This window comes from Cupressus sempervirens, chromosome 9 (genome assembly GCF_028749045.1).
Source record: "Cupressus sempervirens isolate cs-2001-9-10 chromosome 9, ASM2874904v1, whole genome shotgun sequence".
Taxonomy (NCBI): Eukaryota; Viridiplantae; Streptophyta; class Pinopsida; order Cupressales; family Cupressaceae; genus Cupressus; species Cupressus sempervirens.
Window position 1 is genome coordinate 358,587,429 of NC_143126.1, and position 27,372 is coordinate 358,614,800.

Below are 27,372 nucleotides of genomic sequence, written 5' to 3' on the forward strand. Positions count from 1 at the left end.
GTTTATTTTTTCTCAAAGCACAGCCCACAATTTCCAAAGAAATATTAATATTAATGACTACTAGATCAACTAACAACTTCCACTTAAAGAGAGGTGTCTCTTACTCATCCACAACAATGTGCATTTGTACAAATCAGATGACAATGTGCATATATACCTACAACAAAGTTTTTTAATGAATAGGTATTTTCCATTGATATTAATATAAAAGTACATATTCAAAGAATTGATATTAATATAAAAGTACATATTCAAAGAAAAAAAATTTACGAATAGTTATTTTCCATTGATACTAATATAAAAGTGCATACTCAAAGAAAAAACTTTGGAATATGAAATTATGCCCAAGTTTTCAAACAAGACCAAGTCCGAAAAGACATAGACAAAGCCCAGAAATTAATCTCGCCATAAGAGGTTAGAGCAGTGCCAGCTGTGCGCTTCAAACATCTCAGAAATAAAGAATGAGTCCACAATCAATAATCATTTCAATTTGTATCTACAATCATTTAGCCCGATATCCTCAAATATATAACCTAAAAGAGCAGACTACAGTATATCAATGGGCTCAAAACACAATTTAGGAGACATTGGAACATGAAAGATTAAATAATAACACATAAATGACATCTATATGCAGAAAAGTTGAAATGAGAAAATCAAAAGAGAGAGCGTGCGACATGTGTACCTAACCACAACCACATTACGGAATCCTAACTAATTCATGCTTCACAAAACTGCTTAGAAAAATGGTTCAATAATACAACTGAGAGAGGGAAAACACATTTGTGTGATACTTTATCTTTCTTAATCATTAGTAATATAGTACTATTCACCTTAGAGGTGATGAAAATAACAGTTGCATTTCTTTGAAAATGGCATAGTTCATGCATATGGAAAACATAACACATTCGAGTAAAAGGATAATATTCCAGAATCCCAGTTAAGAACGGTATATTTTTTCTGCCAGAGAAAGTCTTAATGTTAAAATTGTATATGCTTTAACCCATTGCATACTTCTGGGTCCAGCTCCTTGCAGTCGTTTCATATTTAGATCTGTCTGTCTTGTACATGTGGGCAATCTCAGGTACAAGAGGATCATCTGGGTTTGGATCAGTCAATAAAGAGCAAATTGAAAGCAAAACCTGCAAAAAAATGAATTCACTCTTTGGTTATATGCTTCAAACAATATGCTGAATGGTGAAGATTCAACAATATTCATTATTACTGCTTGTTACAGCCACAAAAATGGAAACATGATAACCTTTGAGATTGTCAATGCAGGACTCCATTGTTCCTTCAAAATATCAAGACAGATACTGCCGTTGCTGTTAATATTTGGATGAAAAACTTTCGTCCTGAAGGCAACCTGTCACAAAAATATTATTTACCAAATATTAGCAAAAGTTAAATGATAAAATAACATGGAAATTGCCAAGAGTCGCTGTTTTTTTTTCATGTATACATTACCAAGAAGCCCCTCAAGATAATCAAACTCTAAACATTAAAAACCTCAAAAAATGGTGGATGTTATATAAACAGACCTACTGTTTTCTTAACTTTGGGTCATACTATATATACCTCAACAACAGGGACAAGTGCCCAGAAAGAACCACCCAAGAGCATTATTTACCAAGGCTATCTTAAAACAATTACCACGAAATGTTATAGTTACTATCAAAAGTTTTAATGGATAAAATCCAAGAAAAGTCATATAAGATTTTGAATCTTAAAACTAACTACAGCAGTCATTTGTCCTCAAGATTAGACAACAGGTTGATCCAATTGCCTTCAAAGACATTTTAATTAGCCCATGAGAATCATTTCTTAATAGCTGCAAAAAATCATACCAATGGTAAAGATCTTGAGGAAGTCAGACAAAAACGAAAAAAAGCTCTCAGAAAAAATATGCAAACTGTCCACAAATGTTGAGAAAATTAGTTGATAAGCACTATGGCAATGCAGAATATCTAAGACCATTCAGCACTCCACTAAAGATGATACCACTAATCTAGAGCAAATATTAAGCTCTATGTGCACATGTTTCATCCTACTCTTTATTTTAGCCATTCTTTGACCCAAAACAATAATTATCTTCAAGCCCAATAACTAGAGAACTATAGGTTTAAAGAGGTATTAACATACTAAGTACTCCAGTAAAAATATATATTATAAATTCTGATGAATGTTGACAGACCCAATCCTACCTTTCTTCATCAGATATTATGTGAAACCTGTAATACTCAGCGGAGTCAGGCTACCCCAGAGAGTGCTAATGCAATTAGTAATCAGCAAATATTAAAATGCATATAGCGATTAAGATCTGTTGTGGTAGAATGCATCGCTACACACACTGGGAGACGAGAATCTAACAGAACAATCAACTGAATAAAAGATAAAGAATTTGGAAGAGTACAGGTCCAATCAAAAACAAAATATTTAAGCTATTTCACCAGTAAATTATACAACACAGTATCTAAATATATTATGTTGGTACTGTAGACTCACTTTATGTGATTCTAGAAACCGGTTCAATTTAACAATGGTCAAGCGAGAGACGAATTTCATCCTCAAATCATATAAGCAGATCCAAGCCATCCACAGGTCTCTTTTAGTTCAGTTGGGTAAAGGAATGTACTCCTGATAATCCCATGTGCCAATAAAAGAAAGCCATAAAAAACAATATTATATTAATAGGACAAATATTTTACAAAGAAACAACTCAAATTTCATAACTCAACATCTGAAAACAGAAGAATTAATCCCAGAGAATACTAGGGTTCCATAACAAGATGTTATAGAAAAAACATTTACCACTGATAATCCTTATAAACTCTTTGGAACTCCTTGCAAACTGACTAGGTAATAAATTACAAAACAGAAGATTATGTATTCATTTTTAATTCGATCACTCCCCACAAGAGAACTGTGGCCTTAATTAATTAGGAACAGTCAAAAATCTTTTTAAAAATGTAACCATACTGGTATATCCTAGACAATGATTCAAAATGGGCTCTGACATCCCACGAGACTAGCTACATTTTCATTCATAGCATAATTCAAAGGTAAAGAAATGTACATTCAACATGAAAACTTATGCATTCACTTTTGAACCACAATATCTCGTATATATCAATCATGAAAAGCTTTTCACATTTGATGACTATGTATTTACTTCACCAACTAGCCTACATCAGAGACCCCAAAGATTAATTACTGATCAAGCATACATAAGCAAATGTTACTCTAGAGGCAAATTTAATCCCCTGAATTATTATGCTAACTGCGGAATACTTCTTGCCATTTAAAAGATTTATGAAAAATTCCAACATAGACCCTGAAACTAGACTTACAACACTCCAGAAAACCTAGACATAAAGAACACCAGGAAAGCTAAAATGGACCAGAACTCATATGTTTAGCATAAGGAACAATGCTCACGCCACAGATGATTGACACTTGTAGTAGCTTGCCTTTCACTTCAAGTAGTAGGTTCAATTTCATTTTCTATTAAGAGATATTTTCTTATTTACATGCAGGTTGCTTAATATTTCAAACAGACTTCATGTATGATAAGAAGGAATTTTTGAAATGGAGTCTATTACCCCTTGCACATGTTCTTCACAGAAGAATAGACAGATTGAAAATGCAGTTGTTTTCAATGTAAAGCTTGCAAGTGCTGCCTTGCAGATCTGCTTTATTTTGTGTTGTACCTCGCAGTACACACTTTGACTCTCAATCATGATCTTGATCTATAGGCAATCTCAGGCAGAGTTCCCAGTAAAAAAAACTCATATTGCCCCAGTCGACCTCAGTGAGAACAATGTTCAATTCACAACAGGCAATGCCAACCAGTTCAATAACTGATTTCCTTGAGATGGCTCTGGACTTCATGGAGGTGAAAGAAAGAATGTAGGTGTGCCAAGGTTGAATTCCTTGGAGCGTTAGGTTCTTCTCAAACCATCTTTCCAAAGTTACTTCCTTTGCGAAAGATATAAGGCTTTCACCAAGATCCCTTCCCTTCTATTAATCTATCTCGATCAGATTTTTACCTCTTTACTCTGTCTGAATAATGATCAATCAATCTTAGCATTGTGACCAAAACCTTTCCCAACATAAATTCTGCACAATTAATGCAGAGAACAATTCACTATAGATATTTACATGCACTAGTAATGTACCAATGCACGGCCAATGCTATTCAAGTCTTCAGGAAGGCAACTATCTCAAAAGATCCAAGAATAGAAAACGAAAAATTCAAGAATTGCTATATTATTTACTTCCTCTAATACTCCCCATTCAGCTTATGATTGTAAATTAGCACCTGCAATTTTGAATGCTTTAGCAGTAGCACGCCACCTTGCACTCAACAGCACCTGTGCCCCCTTTATAAACTCAGCACAAAAATTTTGCAAAGTTCCCATTCAAAACAGCTATACACCTGTTCAAGAAAAAGAGATTTATTCTGCAAGAGGGGATCAACAGACGCATATATCAAGCTCTATCCAAAACCAGAATCCCTTGAATTTTCCATCCAGCCAGTTTCCTAGGATTATGCAAACTTGACTTAATTACTCTGAGAGAACTGCTGCCTTTCATTTAAATGGGATTCAGTAACCTACACATGCATTCATCTTCTCCAAGATGCTTAGAATCATCCTATATTTTCAACAGACCTCCATACAAGTCCTTTGTTGCTGCAAAACCAATGAGACCATCTCATTCTCTTTGAGGGACTCTTTCAATTTCCTTAATTGAAATGAATAAATAGAAACCCTTCAATTATAATAAAAATTCAAATTGTTTTACAATACCTCAACAATTAGAATGTTTTGGGTCCCCAAAGCTTCAAGATCCATAGGATGTCAAAAAACTCTTTCCGTCATCCTCTTTAGACCCACAACACTGTTCCATCCAATCCCCTACAAGTCATTTTTCCCCTCTATTGGAGCGGATCTTATTCAAGCTCTTATAAAGGACCTAGAATGAAATCCATTATCGAAGGCCTACACTCTTGACAAGTTGTTCCAAAACTTTAAAAGTGCCATACCTCAATAATTTCATCTTTCTTGCTGCTCCTTCAAGCCTATCGTCAACCATGTATAACAAACTCTATCACCCACCTTAAACTTTGCTAGGTGCAGTGCCATTCATATCTCCATTTATACTTCTCTTGGCACCCAATTAACTTTTCTTGCATTTAGAGCTGCACCTATCAAATGTTTCTTGTAAACTTTCAGCCTTGCGAACCTTTCTGTCCTAGCACTTTTGCCCTTTTCTTCGTCCCACAACAAATTTGAGCATTCTGAGAGCTAGAAAGCCATAGCATATCTCAAATGGCAAAAGGTTTGTTACAGAGTGAAATGCCAATTTGTAGAAATGCTGTGTAATCAAGACTCTATCCCAGAGTCTTAGGATGTTTCATTTAATTCCTCTAAGCAATGAGACCAAAGTTCTATTGACTACTTTGGTTTGTCCAACAACTTGAGGATGTAAAGCCAATGCTTCTCGTCAATATGGTACATATTTTTTTCAAAAAAGTACACCAAGCATAACAGAATTGTTCATGACTCCACTTATACTTCTCTTGGCTTTCATTAAGCCTTTCTTGCACTTGGAGCTACACCTAAAACTTGCAGCCTTACAACTAACAATTGCCCTTTTCTTGCAATTATCCCAAAACAATGTCAAGTGGACTAAAAAGGTAGAAAGCCATGGCAAAAAGGTTTGTTGTGTACACTCGAAAGTGTCCCACTCTAAACCCTTCTATCCAAACGATTCCATGAGTTCGGAATGCTTGGATGCCGGCTTAGAGCTCCCTATCCATTGAGTGCAAGAGAGTGTATTTCAAGTTCAAGGGCTCTCAGATGAGCCTTAGAGATACTCTTCTTGCTAGTAAACCATGCAATGGGAGGTTCCAAAGACAAGATGCAAGAATGCAAATGTCTCAAAGAGTTCCTCAAAAATGTAATGCAACTAAAGATTAAATTAGAATGAATATGAAAAGTGCAGCTATTCTAAGCATGGATGAGAGCGTTACAATACCATTATTAAGCTATGTGAGATTAAGCTACATGTAAAAATGAAAGTGAAAGCTAAGCTAAGCTAGAATGCCATGATGCCATGGATGAGATAATGTAGACAAAAAAAAGAAGTTCTCCACAAAGCTCCAAAGAAACCTGTTAGAAAACCTGCAGCATAACAATATTCAAAATGAGGATGGATTGAGGGGGAAAGCTCTCTCCCTTTTAAAGTTGTACGGACGGTAGAGATCAAGATGAAGATGGTGGATGATCAACGGTGGAATTTGAAAAGAGGAGTGATCCATGTGCACACACAAGTCAACCAATAGAATATAAGTTGACTTGTCATATAAGACAAAAGTCACAAAGCCTTTTCTTTTAATTGCAAAATAGAAAAAGGACTTTATGTGTGCACTTTAAGTGGGTTAGAAGAATGGGGTCTTTTATTTAATTAAAAGGGGACATGTTCTTTTAATCAAATAATGAACTTAGGATAGCATAGTCAAACTATAGGTTATAATCAAATAGTGTGATTCATATCCTCCAGCTATTCATATCCTGATGATGAATCACAGAGTGTGATTCGAAACGTTGATGCAAAAAAATGGCACACAATCGAATCCAGAATGCGCATCTTCATATAATCAAATAAATTGATAATTAGCAATTTGGTCTAGGTAAATGATTGAATTAATTTTGCCAAAATGTTAAAAAGGGGGCTAATAGTCTAGATGACCATTTTTAGGTGATTACATTTGCCCCTCTTTGACTAATGTGTGATCGATCTAGGAACACATTATGTCAAAGAAAATAGAAAGCCAAGTAGGCGGTGATAGATATAGACGTCTAATTCCAAAGAATGAAATGCAAAAATAGATAGCAAGTCCTAAATGCACAGCCTGATAGCGGTAGTACTGAACATTAGGAAGATGATGTTAGGATCCAAAAAGAATTTTAACACCTAGCAAAGCGAATAGATCGAGAGCAAGTGATAAGGTCAAACAAATGCTCCTAAGAAATAGATAGTTGTAACAATCAGCAATAGAGTATTTCTGCAAATGCTCCTAAGAAATAGATAGCTGTAACAATCAGCAATAGAGTATTTTTGCAAATGCTCCTAAGAAATAGATAGCTATAACAATTAGCAATAGAGTATTTCTGCCCCCTCGGGATCGAAATTGAAATGAGGTACGGGGATGCAGAAACTGGCTAGACATGAGAAAATTAGAATATAACAATGTCCAAGATGACAGATAGATGATTAGAACCCAAGAATGACTATAAAAAAACTGATAAAATGCCCTAGTTTGACTAGAGTTGACCTTGAAGGATATAGCATAAAAATTAGGTCGCAACGAGTAGAAAGGTGATTTTAGACATGAAACAGTGAATTGAAGTAGATATGAAGTATGGAAATGATGAAGACATGAAGAAATGAAGATGCCCCAGTGATGATTTAGAGATTAGACCTCAAAAGGTCAGCTAACTGCTCAGAAGAAAGTAGAATTTTAAAAGACAATTTTGACCATCAAGATGAACTCAAATTTGGATTTCGATCCCGAAAATGAATCTAGGACATTGAAATTATTTAAGAGGTCAAAACTTTATATAATGTGATGATAAGATAGAAAAGAGATGAAGTGAAAGATTAAGAAGATGAAAAGACAAAAACAAGAAGAAAGTAAAGAAATATATGAAAGGAGTTAGCTGATATGTGCATAAAAAAGATGAAGAGAGAGCTCTCCCCATATGTAAGAATGCAAGACTAAGCTAGAAAATGAACGTAAAATGCAAGCTAATATGCAAAGTGGTTTACCAGCAAGAAGCGCATAACATTTAGACTCTTAATTTCATCATTGAGCATTTATTAGGGACATCATGAGATCATACAACCATCACTAGTATAACTATGAAGATATGAATATGATCGATATCAGATAGGTATGTGGAAATCCAATCTAAGCATCAGAGACATGTAAGTCAAGATAACTACGCGATTAGATTCCCTAAGTTTAATTTAGCAAGATTACACCTGTATCAAGGCATAAGTGCCAAGATAAACCCCAAGTGCGATATTGCGAAACAGTCAAGGATGACACATTTGTAAGTCAAAATGTTGAATAGGTCAAGCATAAATGCTTACAACACTATAGACAAAAAAAGTATACCCACAAGCAGAAATCAAGAAAACATGCCCCATGCCCCCAGTCTTCTAGTCAATGACATCCTTGAAAGACTATTAGGGATGGAACATATAATAAAGAAATCGTCATAGACAGCACACAAAGTAGATAAATATCAGCATAGCTCAGTTGTTTAAGTGTTAAAGTGTGTGTGTGTGTAAGTCACTTGGCCATTTCTTCAAAACTTGATTCTGATAGTGAGAAATATCGTGATATCGAAGACTATAGGTAAACTATCTGAAAAGTGTTGAGAAACACTTGATGTCAAGGTGGGGGAAGTGTTGAGAAACACTATTTTGTGAGTTATCAAAGAAACCCTAATGCACAAGAATACTTCAATAGGCTAAATAGCTATGCCCCCAAGACGAGGACAAGAAACAATTCCAAGCCAGGAAATGTGTATCGAAGTGGATGATTGAGACTGATAGACATAGGTGCAAGGGTTTCAAATAGTGCTTGTTTCTAAGTTTTCACCACTTGACAGATTTTTTTTAGGACTTTTTTCAATTTTTTTGTATTTTTCAATTTTTGAATTTTTTTGGTGATACATCAAAGTGCCTATTGCTAGGTTTTCACTAAGATGATCATTTTTTCAAGACATTTTCTGATTTTTAAGATTTTTTTCAGGATCATATATGATTTTTTTTGGAATTTTTAAAAGGTTTTAGAGATCACTAGTTCTCAAGCAAGATCACATCATTTTCTCCCAATGTCTAGCAAGGTATAGGACACGATGGAGAAACAAGCTAGTGGATAAGAAGAGATGGATAAGAAAGGAGTATGAAGCAAGTAAAAGTGATCCTTAAGGATTGACTCCTCAAGAGTACCCAAGCTAGGGAAAGAGGTGAAATAGTCATATGAAGCATGTTTTGGATAAGCAATGGAAGTAATGAGAAAGATAGCATGTAGGATAAGTAGTGAAGCCAACAGGTGATATAGCATGAAGCGTGTAGTCCAAAAGAGTAGCCATGTCAAGAGACCTATGAGAACCATGTTTCATTTATTATGATCAAGATCAAGGGGTCAACTAGATAGTATAGCAATGGGATAGAGCAATAACAATAAAGCTCAAGATAGAGGCTATGAGTGAATGGGGGAGCACAATAAAAAATCTGGTGGATAAGATAGCCAATATGCAAAGATAGCTCAACATTGTCAAGATCAAAGAGAGAAGAGGGGATAGATGGATGGTGGAAGAATTACGCATGACGCCTGTTTGCCAGGTTTTCATCATGGTACTTATCCAAGGTGCCACAAGAAGTAGTTTTCACCATAGGATAAATTTATTTCTCTTTACTTTTGCTACCAAGGTGCCAAAAGAAGTGGTTTTCACCAAGGCACATTTTCATTTTTTTCATTTTTTCTATTTTTTTTTTCTTTTTTTTTTTTTAGAAAGAGCTCAAGCTTTTTGAATGTAGATAGTGCTCCTATAGGAAAGATAAGTCATGATAAGCCAAGACCATAGAAAGGTATGCTCAAAGATGTTGATAGGGTGATGAAAGAGAAATGGTAGTAGGAAGAGTATATGGAGGATAAGAGTTCATGTATAGAAAGTAAGTGTAAGCTTTAGAGGTTTTCATGAGGGTAGGTAAAATATTGGACAAGATCAACATTGACACACACCTTGAAGGGTTTTCACCCATCTATACATCTAAACCAGTCATATCAGCCTTATTCATCCACAAATCCCAAGTCCTTTGGAAGTGAGAATAAACATAAGAATCCATTGAAAAAGAAAGATCACTATGTCCCATCTAATCGACATGTGAATGCTAAGAAGGAGAATGCACAAAAGAGACCGCAAAGGTCCACTATTAAAAAAGCTAATCAAAGAAAATATGGGTTCCTAAACCCATTATTGAAGAAATGTATTTTGAAGTATCCAAAGGAAAATCTAAAGCTATATGGATTCCCAAGTCTCTTTTAAAAGACTTGAATTTTGAAAATACTTCAAAGTTGACATTCAAGCTTCCAAAGGCTTCCATTACATCTTCTTCCAAAAATCTTTCTAAAAATATTCCAAAGCCTTCCACTCCACTTTTTTCCAAATCTCTTCTACCTTCTCATAGATCTAAACCTCAAGCTATTTCATCCATGATTCCTCCATCATTCCAATACCCTTCAAGGTGTGTGTCAAAAATGTACGCTCAAAAGTGTCCCACTCTAAACCCTTCTATCCAAACGATTCCATGAGTTCGGAATGCTTAGATGCCGGCTTAGAGCTCCCTATCCACGGAGTGCAAGAGATTGTATTTCAAGTTCAAGGGCTCTCAGATGAGCCTTAGAGCTACTCTTCTTACTAGTAAACCATGCAATGGGAGGTTCCAAAGACAAGATGCAAGAATGCAAATGTCTGAAGGAGTTCCTCAAGAATGCAATGCAACTAAAGATTAAATTAGAATGAATATGAAAAGTGCAGCTATTATAAGCATGGATGAGAGTGTTACAATACCATTATTAAGCTATGTGAGATTAAGCTACATGTAAAAATGAAAGCTAAGCTAAGCTAGAATGCCATGATGCCATGGATGAGAGAATGCAGACAAGAAATAGAAGTTCTCCACAAAGCTCCAAAAAGACCTGTTAGAAAACCTGCAGCATAACAATATTCAAAATGAGGATGGATTGAGGGAGAAAGCTCTCTCCCTTTTAAAGTTGTACGGATGGTAGAGATCAAGATGAAGATGGTGGATGATCAACGGTGGAATTTGAAAAGAGGAGTGATCCATGTGCACACACAAGTCAACCAATAGAATATAAGTTGACTTGTCATATAAGACAAAAGTCACAAAGCCTTTTCTTTTAATTGCAAAATAGAAAAAGGACTTTATGTGTGCACTTTAAGTGGGTTAGAAGAATGGGGTCTTTTATTTAATTAAAAGGGGACATGTTCTTTTAATCAAATAATGAACTTAGGATAGCATAGTCAAACTATAGGTTATAATCAAATAAATTGATTATTAGCAATTTGGTCTAGGTAAATGATTGAATTAATTTTGCCAAAATGTTAAAAAGGGGGCTAATAGTCTAGATGACCATTTTTAGGTGATTACATGTTGAAGACTAAATAGCCCAATTGTAGAAACATTAATTGCAATCAAGACTCACATACCAGGTGTCAGGATGCTTCATATTATCCCTTAAAGCAAATAAACCAAAGTTCTATTGAAAAGTTTGGTTTCTCCACCAATTTGAGGATGGAAAGACATGCTTCTCTTCAATCAAGTACATGTTTTTTCAAAGTGTTTGTGCCCATGCGCCAAATCACTATGACATCAAGTTTTGTCAAGACTATTCAAACAAATCATCTCCTACCACATGCCCAAGTTAAACTCAACTTTTGATAAATAAATTCGCATTTCTCATTATTCAATACAAAGGTGTTCTCCTTTAAAATCTACAACATTTTCTCTATATGTGCAACATGTTCATCATATATCCAGCTGAAAACAACAATGTTATCTAAGTTGAATATCACGTACTCATCAATCAGGTTGTACAGCACTTCATTCAGTAAGCTCAATGAGGTTGCCAGGGATCCCACTAACCAAATGAAAGCACTAGTTAGTAACTTAGTAGTCATTCAAAAAAGCCTCCAAGCCTTAAACATAGTTTTCCAAACATCATCTTTTCTTATTCTTTCTTGATAATGCCCAAACCATATATTCAACTCAGTGAAGATTCTAGCATAATGCAACTAATCAACATCAACAAATGGCAGGGCATGAATTATTTACAGTGATTCTTTATAGAACCCTATTATCAATGCATATAGAATAAGACCCCGTCTTGGTTGGTACCACCACTGTTGTGGAACAAGGTAACATGCTAGGCTTTATGACGAAGCAATTTAACAATTCGTGCAACTGCTATTTTTCCTTCATTAATCTTTACAACATTTCACGATTAGAGACCTATGTTGGGAAGTGAGCAATCGGGCAACAATTGGCATTCATACTCTATGAATCTGTCTTGGTGCACTCAAAAAGCACTCTAGATCGGCACATAAGCTGGTCTACACCTTCCTTTTCCTTGTATATATATGTTGGAGTACACCTTTCTTTTCCTTGTGTGTATGAAAAAGCACTCTAGATCAGCATATAAGCTGGTCTACACCTTCCTTTTCCTTGTATATATATGTTGGAGTACACCTTTCTTTTCCTTGTGTGTATGCAGTCCATGAACAGTTTAGATCACTGCAACTTGCTATTATTCATGGATCTCTGCCACTTGCTATTATTCATTCTAACCCCACAGAAACAATAACACAAGCTTTACACTGGCATTTATGAGATGCCTAGCATGGACAGCAATTGCCACTAAAACTTTGTGTTTACACACCTGTAACTTAATCATTCTTCTTTCCTCACCATCCTTAATCAGATAGCACTTACTCAACATCCTATTGAAAATTACATCTTGTTCATTGATATAGGGAGTTTAAAACACTGGACCAGAAAACATCAAAATGAATGAAATCGGCAATTACTTCATCCTTGAAGACTATGAAGTATGCAGATTTAATAGAGCATTGCATCCATACCAAAATCTGTCTTACATCAGCCAACCCAAATATTACAATGCTGGGTGTTTCTTCTTCTCCAACCCAAGCCCGTGCACCAAGCTCTATGAAATCAGGTTCAGTTGACATCAAATCAAAGAATGCACCCAATTTTCAACCTTTCGACTGCAACTTGACATGAAACAAATTTTCACATAATATATTGCATCAGCTTGGTGTATAAATCCTAGACACTTAACAAGTCAACATTATTGTTGTTCCAACCTCGTTAAAATTCAGTCAAATTTCACTCAAATTCGTTGTTGAGAATTCCTAGACACTCTATACACTTCTCTTTGGCCAAAAAGGGGTATTGGATTGCTTGTGTTCCTCATATCATTTTCTGTAATATCATTTATTCAAGTCTTTAAAGTCTTCCCATTTTGAGATTGGTGCAACTTTGCTCATTTGTAGGTAAGAAGCATAAGCCTGTTACCATTTTAAGACATGCCTCAATAGCTTGAAACAGGAAAAGGCAATTTGTTGTTGAGGATTAAATTTTGCAAGCTAAAAGAGACATCCATTTATGCAATCTGTTGGTCCAAATTCTCTGCATCAAAAAGGCTAACTATCCATCTTCACCTCAGCTTTGAAGGGAAGATTGTTGCCGTTGTTTAAAGATATCTCCATGTATGTATGTGGTCCTTGGTTCTTTCTCTTTGGGGCTCTCTTGTTATACCCAATTATTGAGTGATAGCACGTGTACTGTCCTCTTCAACATAGTTAATCAGCAGACAATTAGCCTGTTTCTCAACTACTCATAGGCTCATTGGTATGAAATGGAGGTCTCCAAAATCCTTGGAGAGGTTCATTTTTAAAGATTTTTTATTCATTGTGATAAGCTCAGTTGGCAGTGAACACCGAGCATCATCATAACATTTTAAGAAGCAATTTCTGACATTTGGTAAGCTCTCCAAACTTCTCCAAGTGGCAATCTATATTTGAAATGGCACCCAGTTGACTCCAATCATCATCCCAAACCTTCACTTTCCTGTTCGTATGATCAGAGTTTGATTTTCAGATCATTTCAGTGCTTTCCGCAACTCAGGTAAAATAATTTAACTATTCCATAAGTTTATAATCTTATAAACTTTAGAGTGGCAGAAAAGTGGAATATCCTTTTTAAGAGATAAAAAGTGCTACGAAGTGGACACCTAGGTCATGGGGTACCTTTTACAAAATGAAATGTAATTAAAACTTAAAGATCATTTCGAGTGACAAAAATTATTATAATTTTTAATTTAATATTTCTGACCAAAAGACTATATAAAGAGGTTTTGGATCATTTAAAGAGAGATTGGTGAATGATATTCTTATGTTAGTAGAATGTACTTGAGATCTTCCAAAACTTCTTGACGACAAAAAAATTAAAAATCTCTTGGACTTACGGGCTTCACAATGATACAAAAAAACCCATAGCTTGGACTCCTTATCCAAGAAATCACTTAATTTTGATGTGAGAAGACATTGGGAAAATTGAATACATCAAAACTATGGTTAAAAGACCCTAGAAAAGCTATCAAATTGATTATAAACCATACTTATGACCTCTCTATGATGAGAAGAACACACATGTTGAAGAGCTTGTGAGACCACGATTTTACTACCCACTACCTCATTGTGTAGATGATTATAGCTATAATTATTCTTCTCAAGCAAATTCTTGTAAGCAATGCCTAGACAAGTCTCCATATGCCAAAAAAGAGGGCAAAAGCCTGCAAGGACAATATTTGATGACTTGTTCATCCAAAATGCAGAAGAGTTAAGGTAAAAAAAATTAAAAAGCATTAATCTTACAAGGAGTTATATACAAGATTCAATACAGGATGCTATATGATAATAGAATGTTCCTCTCCCTCCATTTTAACCGCACCATTTTGTAGCTAGATCAGAAAGGGGTCTGAGAGTGCAATGACAAGCAAGATCCATGAAGAAAAGGAAAGTAGAGGAGCTTAGGATTAAACTTATAGAGGGGTAAATTTTTTAATATATCTCTAGATGCATCTCCCATTTATCAAAGGCAAAGACAATGCATCTAATAAAACTACTGCTAGTGAAAGATGGTACTAGACATACAATATCAAAGGGAACTAAAGTGCCTATTGATCTAGGCTTCCAGCAAAAATTAGCAAAGCAGGTCTTGGATAAAGGAATTTCTTATTTTGTTCTCTCCACACTAAGGGAGAAAATGCTGTATGGAAGTGGATGTAACAGAATTTGGAAAACCAAAAATAAGTTGACAAATTGTTTTAAACCCACAACAAGAAATGGATTATTCTAAAGCTTGAAGAAAGAATTGGCATATTTTTGTCAAAATATGGAAAATGTGAGCCATCTCAAAGTAGTGCACAAGAAAGGCAAAATGATGTAGCTAATGAATACATGTGGCCTAACATGAGTGCAACAACAATTTTATACAGCAGTTAAGAGATCTTCAAGAGTGTGTTATTTAGTTTCTCTAGGACAATATCTACTTGATGGAGAATGATGAAATGGACAATGCAATTATAAGACCTCCTATTGCAATCACTAGAAAAGGACAATCTCATCCCTCTCATAGATCATCAAGCTCATCTTCTTCTACCTTAACTGCGAAAGCTTTTTCAACTAGCTGATTAATAATTTGAATTTGTTGAGCATGATTGTAAGATGTTTTCAAGATGGTCAAGTATGGCCTCTTTTTATAGTTTATTTTTCATTTATGTTTTATCAAAAAATATGCATTGTAGATAAGTCCTATTCTCTATTCGCACCGTATATTTCTTGGTACTACATATACATACTTTAATTCTATATTTTGTAAATGTAGCTTGTAGCATTCAAATGATTGATGTAGAATCCAAACTTGATCTAGCTTTTGCAAATTCAATTGACTATAGTTTTTTGCAAGGTGCAAACCCTAATAAAACCCTCAATTTACCCATCATAAATAATAATGATCTTAAGTCGTGCTACAACAGGAAGAAGTCAAAACCTGAAGTGAATATTTGATATATTGTATTGGAGTTGTTTACATCTTTTAAAGTGAAACAAAGCATGGTCTTTACATTTTGAACCCTTTCTTTATACAATTGTACCCTAGAGTTTGATCCAAAAACAATCAAACAGAAATCTTAAACAACATTCTCTTGTCAAAAGCACCAACAATTCAGCAAATAATAACAAGGTGATGGACTCGAATTAGCAAGATAGGCATGCTTTAATAATATACAATTTATCTACAAGCTTGCCAAAGATTACACAAATTAATGCCATAAGATAGGCAAGTAATCAATTATTTGCACAAGTTTTGAAAGTTGGTTGAAGAAATGCCTTAGCCAACACATGCCAACAATGCGGCCTTCTCTATCCCCATAGGTCCCTTCTCTTCAGGTCTCTTCTAACCAGCGAAACACATGCCAAGATCACATAGGATTTCGAGGAAAAGGAAAAGGGGAAATAGTGATAACACCTACCCATGTGAAACATGCTGTCCAAGCATAGGCTTGAGGAAACACATCACCATAAAACAATAGGGGCCACTATCATGGTGTTGCAAGTGATGATCATGTATCTCCACATGTTCAAGAAATTTATCCTAACAGGTCAGTGTGCACCAATGCAATTGCAACCTTTTTGGTTGCAGCCATTATTATGATGATTAGTTTTATACATGAAAGGGAGTCTGAGTTTAAAGGGGCTCTGAATTTTAGAAGAAAGACTAGTCTATTTTCAGTATCATGTTGAGCCTCGGATTTGCTCAAACTTTAATTTTATGTTGTGTTTGTCATTTTAAAACTCAATTGTGTTTGATTCTAAGGCTTTATAATATCATGTTGATTGTGAATACATGAAGATTCTATGTCAAGTAAGTGGCTATTGTTGGGCTGACTCCTACTCTTATAATTCTAATTGTGAAGCTTCCTAAACTATATCATGTTTGAAACTCTTTTGTTTGAAGAATAGTTGAAAATTTAGAATTATATCATAAGTGTAGTGATAATGGAAGTAGATGGATGAGAAATATAATAGTGTTTGTATCTTCGAAGCATTTATGGATGCACCCAAGAAATGATCTGAATTTTGTATCTAGTATATTGTTGCTTAGTTCTCATTTCAACAATGCAGGGATTTGCAGTATACTATGCTCATTTTGTGGATTGTGCTTAGGTTCTAATATATGCTATTAGGTATGGAGTTCTTAAAGTAATTTTGAGTTTTACAAGAGTCGGCTTCTCAATTCTAGATGTTGTTTGATGGTTTGTATTTAGGTCCCATAGCCATTCAACTCCCCATAAGGTTTCTTACCTCCCTAAACTGTAAATCTTAGGTTCAAGTGATACCACATTACAATTGACACCTCAACTATGTCAATTTCTAAGGAAAACCTCCAACAACTACCTTTCGAAAACAATGACTCAAATCAATACAAAAATAGCTGTTTGAACCCCACAAAGCTGCAAGTTTACAACAGATGGGGAAGGAGGAGTGTTGAGACTATGCCAGATTTAACGGGTCTAAATAGCACTGTTGCCAAAAGGAAGGGGTGAACACCTTCAATCAAGAGGCTGAAATTGGAAGTGTCAATCCTAGAAGGGATAGTGACATGCTTAAATAGGAAATTGACAAAAGCAATGGGGGACACAAAAGCAAGAGAGTGGAAACTAAGGGGTTTGTTAGCAATAAGGGTTTTACTTGCAAGTTTGTCAAATGGCAAAGGTATCCACCATGGGAAAAACATGATCACCAAAGGAGGCCAAAGAATCTGCAGTCAATTTAGATATTAGAGGTGTTGTCGAAGAGCAAATAAAGAAGACAATTCATTAGGCAAATGAGAGAATGAAGGAGAAGAGGCCCAAGATGGAGGTAGCAAGACCACTTCACACATTTTGGATGGTCTAAAGATTGTTGACGGAACCAGATGACACTAACACTACCTTTGGGGGTTATGTGGGGTGTTTGGCTCTTTCTAATGAGGCCAAGATGTTAAAAAATAAGGTGGATTTCCTAATAAACCAATTTTCTAATTTGGTGGGATCAATGAAGAGTGTGTCTAGGTTGGTCGCAATTTAATGTATAGGGTTGCCACTATGCAATTATTCCTACAAGAGGATGTTGATGAGAATGATAAATACGATAATTGTGAGGTCCTAATTTCCTAAGGAGGACTAGAATATAGTTTTGTGCAATGTTGGGTGTTGTTCTAGACCCTTGTATTGCCAAATCCTTTGGATGTGCTCTTTTGAGGATTTTGTGTGTTTTTTGTTGTTCCTTTGTTGTTAATCACCCCTGCAAGGTTGCCAATCAATTGTCTAGCACCGCTCCTTCATGGGTTGACTAAATGCCTCTTTTTGCTACTAATGTAATTGGTTTAATTGGTTGGTCCACTTTGTAAACCCTTTTAAGTTATTACTTTGTAAGGCTCAGCACCCTTCTAATGTTGCTTTATTAGTCAAAAACATTTCTTTACACTTGTCAAGGTTGGAAAACTTGACAAGTACTCAAGAAAAAATACACGTTTTTCCAAATATTAAAATGTGGTTATAGAAGTTCATGATAATTTTCAACAAGATATTTTACTCGTACTTTCAAGGTACTTAGCAAGTCTAAGTATCCTTTAGTCACACCTTGCATGAAAGATGTGGATCAAACACTCAAAAACAAAGACTTTATACAGATTGTTTTGTCTCTAGATTTTTTAGAAAAAAATGCATTCACCATAAAAGTAGATGGCTTTGAAGGTCTTCATTTAACATTGGTAGCAGGGAGGAACTCTAACCCTTAACCTTGCCTTATATCACAATAGGGGGAATACACCTAGGACATTGCCCCAAGGCCCTGTAAGGGGTACCACCTGCAAACACTTATATGTTGTGTCTATATATTGCATTGATTTATGTTTCTTTCATAAAAATTGAAGTAGACTGAATGTTGTCAAGTTTTGGCTAGATCAAAGTCAAGTCAAAGTGTGCAAACTATGGTACTAGTAGTAGTAGCATGCAAGAACCTCAGAGGGCCTAAATCATGAGAGGGCACTAGATCATGTTATGTCAACTACTTGCTCCTTATAACAATTGAGTGATAAGGTATATCCAAAATGAACTCTATATTTTATCATATAAATAGATGCATGTCATATACAACAATAATCTTGAGAATCAAATCGAGCCATTTTGAGGAGGCCACATCCACAACCTTACAATGACACTAAAATTCGCAAAAATGATGGTGAATGCTAAAGCACTACTTGCTATTTAGAAGACATTATAACCCCTAATCATAACTAGACCAACTAATTTTATAAATTATATTTATATCTTAACCAAATAAAAGGTTTATGCATGTGACGTTTCAATCACTCAATAACATGATTTGTCTAATAAACTAAGGTTATAGCACAAATAACATCCAAAAGCCTCCAAATAGGAGTCCAAGTCCTAAAACTATCTCAAAAATAGTCAAAAGTCATCAACCATTAGAAAAAATTTCTACACATTGAAAACCTCAGATGTTGATGTTGATGAGCAAGCTAATTTTCCACATGACCATCCATGAACAATGATGTCAATTGGATATGATTTAACTTCCAAAAAAACTGATGTCTGAGGAATTCAGAATCTACATGTCAAGAGGCCATAACAAAGAGCAATATAAAGCAATACAGAGACAAGTGTAAATCACAAAGGTGGGAACTAAGAGAAAGGCGACTGAAGCCATAACAATGACCTGCGAGACGGATGCTGACAAGTACTCAAACCAAATGCTCCACTTCCAAATTTGGCAGTTGATACACTCACAAATCTTGACAGAAAAAAATATAGTGAATTCATTTTTAGGTGTAGGCAGACAGTACATTTACTCAACATTGAGGGGCTTACAAGAACCCAATAGAGCAAAGAACAAAGGATCAGAGGCTTGGATAAGTTTTAACTTGTATCGATAAATCCAACAATAAAGTTGTGTGTTTAATGTTTCATCAGTATTTAATATTTACCAAAAAGTGCAATTTTGTGATAAGTAATTTTCTGGGTGTCTTTACTGGATCCATTACAAGCATACTGAAATTCGTATCTCCAAATTTCATGGCATTTTCATGAAATCCATGACACGGCACAATAAATGATATATTCAGAAAAATCGGTATACATACTACAATTACAGAGCTCACACAGTGACACAATGTCTACACAAGATGAACACAACTCAAAACATATCCCCAGGCACTAATGAAAGCATAATCAACAAATAATCTGTCATGAATACAGTATCAGCTGAAAATGCCAACGATGTAAATTAACAAATGCACCTTGGATGGCTATACGACTAAGAGTGCCAGAGATGTAAATGAAATGCACGAAGTGAACATTGATAATGTACCTTGGGTGGCTTGAATGGATAATCAGGGGGAAAATGGATTGTAACCAGAAACACACCACCAGCATAGGGGCTGTCTGGAGGTCCCATGATTGTTGCTTGCCAATGGAACATATCCTCCGCAACTGGTCCTGCACATATATGGTGGCTAATAAACAAGGCCTAATAAATTTATTTCCATCATAAAGCACACTTAATAAAATCTATTTCCAAATAGTTTCCATACAATTATTGCATATTTAAGACATTTAAATGCAAAATTATTTCTGCTACTTGCCTGCATCACCCACATGCAAAGCAATGAATTTTTTCAAATCTAGACTGAAATTTGTTAATAGAACACTATGTATGTATCACATGTAAATACCGATTCACTAGTATATTCAGCGCACAAGGAATCTAAAAAATAATGTGAGATTGTAAACAACCATTAGAAATAATAAAAGAAGGCACGGCAGTCCTTGAGAAGGGGTTCATCTTAAACGTCTTGAGAAGTATTCCCTTGGTAGTATGGTTCCTTAAAAAATGGGAAAAATACATGTAGATCTGCCCTAAGATATTACTGTCACCTTTGAATATCCCATATACAGAACCCAGAAATGACTATGACTACTCTAAAAATATTAAGAAAACATTCTATGGATAAAATATGGTGCTCAAGCCAATTTCATCAATTCCTTAACGTTACTAATGCAATGGCAGCAAAACATAACGACAAATCACTCATAAGCTACAACAGAGTTACTGACAACAAAAAATAGACTAGTGCAACAATTAACAAAAGATAAGGGAAAAGGGAACAAAACGGCACTAGATCTCTGACCAACTACTCTAATCATTGCTAGCGGCAACATTTTGATTATTATAGTCAAAGAAGGTAATGACGAATAAGAATACCAATGTTACAATGTTTCTCAGTATTTATACATCTCAACTTCTCTACAGTATGATTGTTGTGAAATTATACTCAAAGAAGGTAATGAAGAATAAGAATACCAATGGTACGATGTTTCTCGGTATTTATATGGCTCAACATCTCTACAGTCTGATTGTTGTGAATACTACCTGAACAGAGAAGCTCCTACAGAAACCTATGGAGGTTTTGTAATTGTCAAACTTGCATTAAAGTCATTTTATATACTCATTTGTACTGTACTTCAATAAACTATCAAAAATTTTAACTTATTATGTCGAACCCCTTGAAATGGAAACGGAAGGATACCCACATGCCGCGTATCTAAATATGTCAACACAGACCTTTGGAAATTTCACTTCCTTTGTCCTCTGTTGAAGGAAAATCAAAACATTTTATTTGCAGTGCTCGAAGCCAGAGACCTTTTTATAAGTCTGAAAACTAGAAAGCCCAAAATAACGAAACAAATGTGCGGCCCTTTACTGTTTACATTAGGCCGGTTCGATTCCACGGAACCTTTCCATTATATCAAACAATTCTTTACTGAACGAAATTTGAAGGGCACAAGGCATTCATTGAATACAAATACAAATCGGCAAGGACTGGAATTAGCAAGAGAATACCTGCACTGCAGGAAGTAGGAGGATCCTTCTGAAGATCCTTGAGCTCCTTTAAAATACGCTTCGACGCCATTCACACACCTAACGCAGGCTAAAAACAAAACTAAATTCAAACCCTAATTTCTAAGAAACAGAAATCCATACAGAAGTAAAATGGGAATAGCGTCATGCCTGCAGAGAGCTGGTGCGAAAGGAGAAAACGAGTATGATGATAATAAGGAATGTTCCTCGCTCACTACTGCTACAGCTACCTCCACTCCACTCCACCTGCGCTCCACTGGGTAACACTTTCCACCCTCGCTACCTCCCCCTCTCCACCAAATACTTATACCCGTGGATCAATTATCAAATATAGCTAGTGTAGCGTGCTACTCATTTTTCGGCTAAAATTTACTCACGACATTCGCTTGGTTTGGGTCTACTTCGCTAGTATGGTTTTATATAATCAATTTACTTTCTTTTATTTATTTAATGGATGTGTATAAAGCGAATTAGTAATTATTGTCAATCTTAGGCTTTTTAAAAGAATCTAGTAGTTGCGGGTAAGATAATTTTATTAATTTGGAAATGTAATTAATTGATAGAATTTAAATATTAGATATGATTGATAAGTGGGAGGGAAATTTTGAAATAATTAGTAGGGTAATTTTTAGTTTTATTTATCTTTAGTTTTAGAGTTTTGTTTAATGGGATTTCTTCTTTTGTAAAATACATCATCAAATCCTTTCTATATAGATTGTATTTCTTATGAACTAAAAATTTTATTATTTAAAAATTTGAATAAGAGCATTCTAATACTTAGATTAAGAAAAATTGTACATAAATAGTTATATAGGAGGATATAGTTAAGAACAATAAAATAAAAATTGTCTAATAAATTAAAAGGATTTTAAAATTTATTTATTTAATATTAAATTAATGTAAAAATTTATATTCTATTTTTAAAAATAGTTCAATTTATTATCTATTCTTATCTATAAAATGGTAATAAAAATTTTACAATCTATGCAAAAATGAAGGGTGAAAACCAAGAATCACCTCCTAATGTAGGTATGTTTAACACAAGAGAAAGTGTCAATTTGTAACCTATGCAAAATAGCTAAATTGCTTGGAGTTACTTCTCCCTCTCCTCCACAAAGAGAGGGTTTTATATAATGTAGTAATGTAATGTAAATCTGAACCTAAGGGAATTGAGATGTGTATTGAAATAAAGAAGGGAAGAAACTCACATTGAGGGATACAAACATGTAAATATGTTATCAAATGATGTCATAAACTACTGAAACTCAAATTCTAGACTTGAAACTATGAGATCTGCAAAATCCAAAAATTGTTAGGCTCTAGTACAAAGTTGACCTTACAAGGATGGTGCTAATCTAGGACGAGGACAGTATGCAAGGACATGGATGAAATGTGTCATTGTCCTTGTGTACCTATTAGCACCATCCCATCCTTAAAATAAAATAATAAGACATTTAGAAATTATCACATCTCATTAGCAAAGTTTACAAGCCATTTTTTTAAAATTTAGATTACTCAAGAGATTATCGCCTTTTATGTTGTTCCCACTAGACTTAATATTAACTAGCCATTTTCAGGCTCTTTTGTCCAGGGCCAACTAGTCAATTTATCGGTCCAACTCTCTATCCAATTAGGATAGGCAATTAATTGCTTTTAAGTGACCATATTTGGTCATACCTCTACCCATACATGGTACGCTAACAAGTAAGTGTTTGAGACTCTATACCTCCATCTGTCTGGGATGGGTTACTAGTTGGACACATAAGCGACCTTCTCAGATCATACCTCTACCCATACAAGGTAGGAAAACTTACAAGTAACCTAGAACTCATACCTCCACCTCATTGGGGTGGGAGATTATAGGGGATGGGAATAGGAAATTCTCTAATAAGAGTCTTTAAGCCTTCTGGACCAATCTGAGTCTATGGTAGCTCACAAGAAATTACACAGTCTACCCAAGATTGAGTCAAGATTCTTTGCAAGGTTTATTACTATAACCAAAAGATCTGCACCCTCTCTTGGATTTTAGGCTAGTAGCTAGGTGCAAGACCACTAAGAGAATTACTAAATTTGATACTACCTCTCAGTCTTTGGGCATCTAGTCGGGTATCAATACCTTCTTGAGACTTATTTTGTAGTAGTTTTCTAGCGTCTAAATCTTTTCTCTAATGTTAGGCTTTAAAATATAGGGTCTAACATATTAGTAATTTAATGTTGAATGGTGCATAGGACATTGTGCCTAGGAGGTTTCCTCCACCTCCAACCTACCTACATACCCATATCCACATGATCAAGCCCCTAATGTTACTCACTCTAACGAATATGTAGTTCTGGTTTCTAATTTGTTTAATGTAACTTTTATGGAGACAAAGTCCTTTTCGAGGCTTTACATCCATCCCTAACAGTTCTTCACCCTCATACACCCACTCGAGTGAATTAGGCGATAACCCTAACTATTTTCTAGAATATCATTAGTATTAGGTTCAAGGTTATATATTAATTGCATGAAATATTTACCTATTTGTATGTGCCCTTCACTCTCACATAGTTTTTTTATCCTTTAGTTCTAGGTTGCATCTTTTGACTAATTTGAAGAAGTTGTTAACTCTAATTTTGGTACATTGATATTATTATAATCTATTTATATTTGAACCATAATATTAGAATAACTATATCATATCTTATAAGAAGGCCTAAGATGATTCTTGGATATGAGAATATCTATTTCGAAGATAGAAAGTAACATTATGAGAATAACTGGAAAAATATAATTGTGAATATAATAACAATCCATTTTTTAGAGAACAAATATGGTTATAAACTATGTTACTAAAATCATAACACAAACAAACATAAGTTGTAATGGACCTTGAAATAAATTTATATTTTACTCAATTCGTAATCCACTTAATAGAAGGATTCATTACTAAATAGAGAAAGTAAACTAGTTCAAAATTTAAGTAGGCCAATTACGATTGTAACAAGATGTCGGTTGGACATTTATTCCAATAGTAAAAATAAAGAGGTTGATGATAGTTCTGAAAATCTCCAAGAGGTTTGTCTTGGAGATTGCATTCAATAACCTTTTCTTGAAGGGAATTTCAAAGTCTTTTCAAAGTTTTAAAAAGGTAAAAACCACCCAATCCTATGTATCAAATTTGAACAACAATAGGACTTTTCTTAAACCCATCACTATAGTCTTATTTTGCTAAAATCTGAAATGGATTATATGTTGGTTGAAAACTAACTTTGATGTTTTTTTTTTTGTTTTTTTCTTATGAAAAGCATTGATTTCTTAAGTTGGTGTGATAATAGTGCTTATAAATGAAAACAAATCTAGATTTACTTCCAAATTGTTTCTATTTCTATAATTTGGTTTATTGTTGTTATAAACAAGGACTTTTCAATGGACTAGTAAACTATACCCAAAGATTTTGTAATAGTAAACTATCATTCAGAAAACTTTCTAGAATTAAAAGGTATTATCGTAAAAACATTTCTAGCACCCAAATACATAACCATAAATGATATCGAATACATAGTTTGTTTAAAAATGCTCTGAGGCAACCATTTTTAATAGTAGGGCATATTATCAGAAAAAAATAAATAAATAAATAAAATTAACATTCTTTCTATATAGTCTCCTACACCTCACCCCAAACAAATTTAAAATAGTAACATTACAACTTACTATTATCATAACCAAAGGTTGGTCAACGAAATGTTTAAGCTCCAATCATTATAGACACACACCAACCTTATTTTCAAAATTAATAAACATTGTTAAAAAAATAATCCTCCAGTAGTCTCTATTTATATTATCTCGCAAAGTTTTTTAACTCTCTTTAAATCTATTGGAATAATTACAAAATTGCACCAAATGAAATACCATTTTCTTTTCAACAACCAAAACAACTTAAGAAGAATGTATTGTTTCCTAGAGCTCATTGTTGGATTGGGCTAAATGGTAAGCACAATTGAAGAAATATAGAAGGAAACAAACCCCAAACCCTCTCTATTTAACTTTAGTCACTTGTGAGCTGGAGAGATAAAAATAAATTTTCCAAATTCATTCATTTCTAAGTAGAAAGGAAAAATGTTACAAATTCTAGAATGAATCATACCTAGTATATGTGTGTGTGTGTGTGGTTATTATGAGTCTTAGCAACATATATTCAGGTACAAATTGTACAATTGTTGCCTTATTTTTTCCTCCTGTAATTTATTATTTCCTTAGAACAAGAAATTTAAACAAAGGAGGAATGTGATATGTTCCAGTCATATGTCTTATTGCACACCTCCGTTTTCTTTTATACCTTTTTCCATTCTGTGGAATATTGGTCCCAAAATATTCTAGAAAAAAAATGTTTTTTAGCTCATTTGCATAAGATTTGTTTTCGTATTTGAGGCTCCATGTCTCGAAAATGCATCACAAACCCCTTGTTATCTTCATACATGTCTTCTTCCTACATGTTTTCCTTTCTTCTTGGGCTTCTATACCTCTTATCCTTCCATGGCTGGATGCATATGCAACCCCAAACTTTGCATTGTTAAATTTTTAACTTTATAAAGTCCCCTTTCTTAGCATCAATAAAAGAGAGTCAAGTATTTATGTTTGATACTCACTATATTATTTTATAGTTTAGGTAATAATTATTGTTATAATAAGAACAAATATATTTTTCTAAAAAAATGTCTAGAAAAGCAGGAAATGTGAAACTTGTGAAGAAAGCAAAATTTTATAAAAATGAAGCCCGAGAAAACACAAAACATGTCATTGACAAGGGCATCCCTGCAAATAGATTTTTTCCTAATAGGGAAAACATCCACTAAGATCCCATTGAGCCAAATAGAAGAAAGACTGAGAGGATAATAGGTCCTCCCCTATATTTCGATCAGTAACAGTTTTGATGTGCTTGCAAAGGAAAACTTGAAGACAGATTCTTTCGACACCATGGTCAAATTACATGAAGCAAGAAATAGGAAGATCATAACATCATATCAAAACCTATTCCTAACCTCCAGAGAAGACGATGGTTGGCAACAAGTAATATCAAACAAAAATATGAGGAAAAATAAGTCTCAGAATGCTACAAACAATATGGAAGAACACACAAACAGGTAGAAACATTTTTTTATAAAAATACGATATTCAAAGGCACAAGTTCGGTGGCTAGATTTAACATCACCAAAAGCAAAATTTGGCAATAAGTGTACTCATGAGATACCTAAACTTGCTAAAATATTAGTAGTTAACCGCATTCCATTAGGGAAAAATCAGTAGCAAGTACCATTAAGAAATGAAGTTAGGGTTCCCAAGAAAATTTGGAAAATATACATTCCACTGCATAAAAGAATAATAGACAAAGTAGGCAATACCGTAAAAGGATTGTCTCCTACACTGCTCCCACATAAAGGAAATAATGGGAGGAAGGACATTGATACAATTTCGTCGTCATCCAAGACAACAAAAACTAATAGAATTGATTTTTATAACATACTAATTATCAATATGTCGAAAGCTTGGATCCCAGGCCTCACTCCTAAAATCAATATATTTTATTGGCTGGCCTTATAGAAAAAAAATTCTCACTTAGGATAACCTTATAAAAAGAGGACAAATTCTGCCAAGCAGATATAGTTTATGTAAGAACTAGCTAGAAACAGGCAACCACTTGTTCATTCATTGTTCCTTCTCTAG

At 34.5% G+C, this 27,372-nt stretch overlaps 1 protein-coding gene across 2 annotated transcripts; it reads right to left on the reverse strand.

Annotated features, from left to right (window-relative positions):
- Positions 1-769: 769 nt before the first annotated feature.
- On the reverse strand, positions 770-21,948 carry LOC149538780 (ubiquitin-conjugating enzyme E2-17 kDa). 2 transcript variants are annotated; one of them, XM_089800103.1, is made up of 5 exons: positions 21,822-21,948; positions 21,654-21,731; positions 20,121-20,248; positions 1,262-1,366; positions 770-1,142 (listed from the first exon to the last, which is right to left on the reverse strand). In XM_089800103.1, the coding sequence occupies exons 2-5, from the start codon at positions 21,721-21,723 to the stop codon at positions 999-1,001; spliced, it is 447 nt and encodes a 148-aa protein (XP_089656229.1). In that variant the 5' UTR covers positions 21,724-21,731; positions 21,822-21,948; the 3' UTR covers positions 770-998. The 2 variants fall into 2 exon arrangements, with proteins under 2 accessions (XP_089656229.1, XP_089656228.1); XM_089800102.1 differs by having other exon boundaries at positions 21,654-21,741.
- Positions 21,949-27,372: the final 5,424 nt, after the last annotated feature.

Excerpts from the sequence above, each read along its gene's own strand:
- LOC149538780 (XM_089800103.1), bottom strand. The coding sequence starts at position 21,723 with ATGGCGTCGAAGCGTATTTTAAAGGAGCTCAAGGATCTTCAGAAGGAT. Across the intron at positions 20,249-21,653 it reads TCCTACTTCCTGCAGTGCAG|GACCAGTTGCGGAGGATATG; the intron begins GTATTCTCTTGC and ends ATATATGTGCAG. Across the intron at positions 1,143-1,261 it reads CTGCATTGACAATCTCAAAG|GTTTTGCTTTCAATTTGCTC; the intron begins GTTATCATGTTT and ends ATTTTTTTGCAG.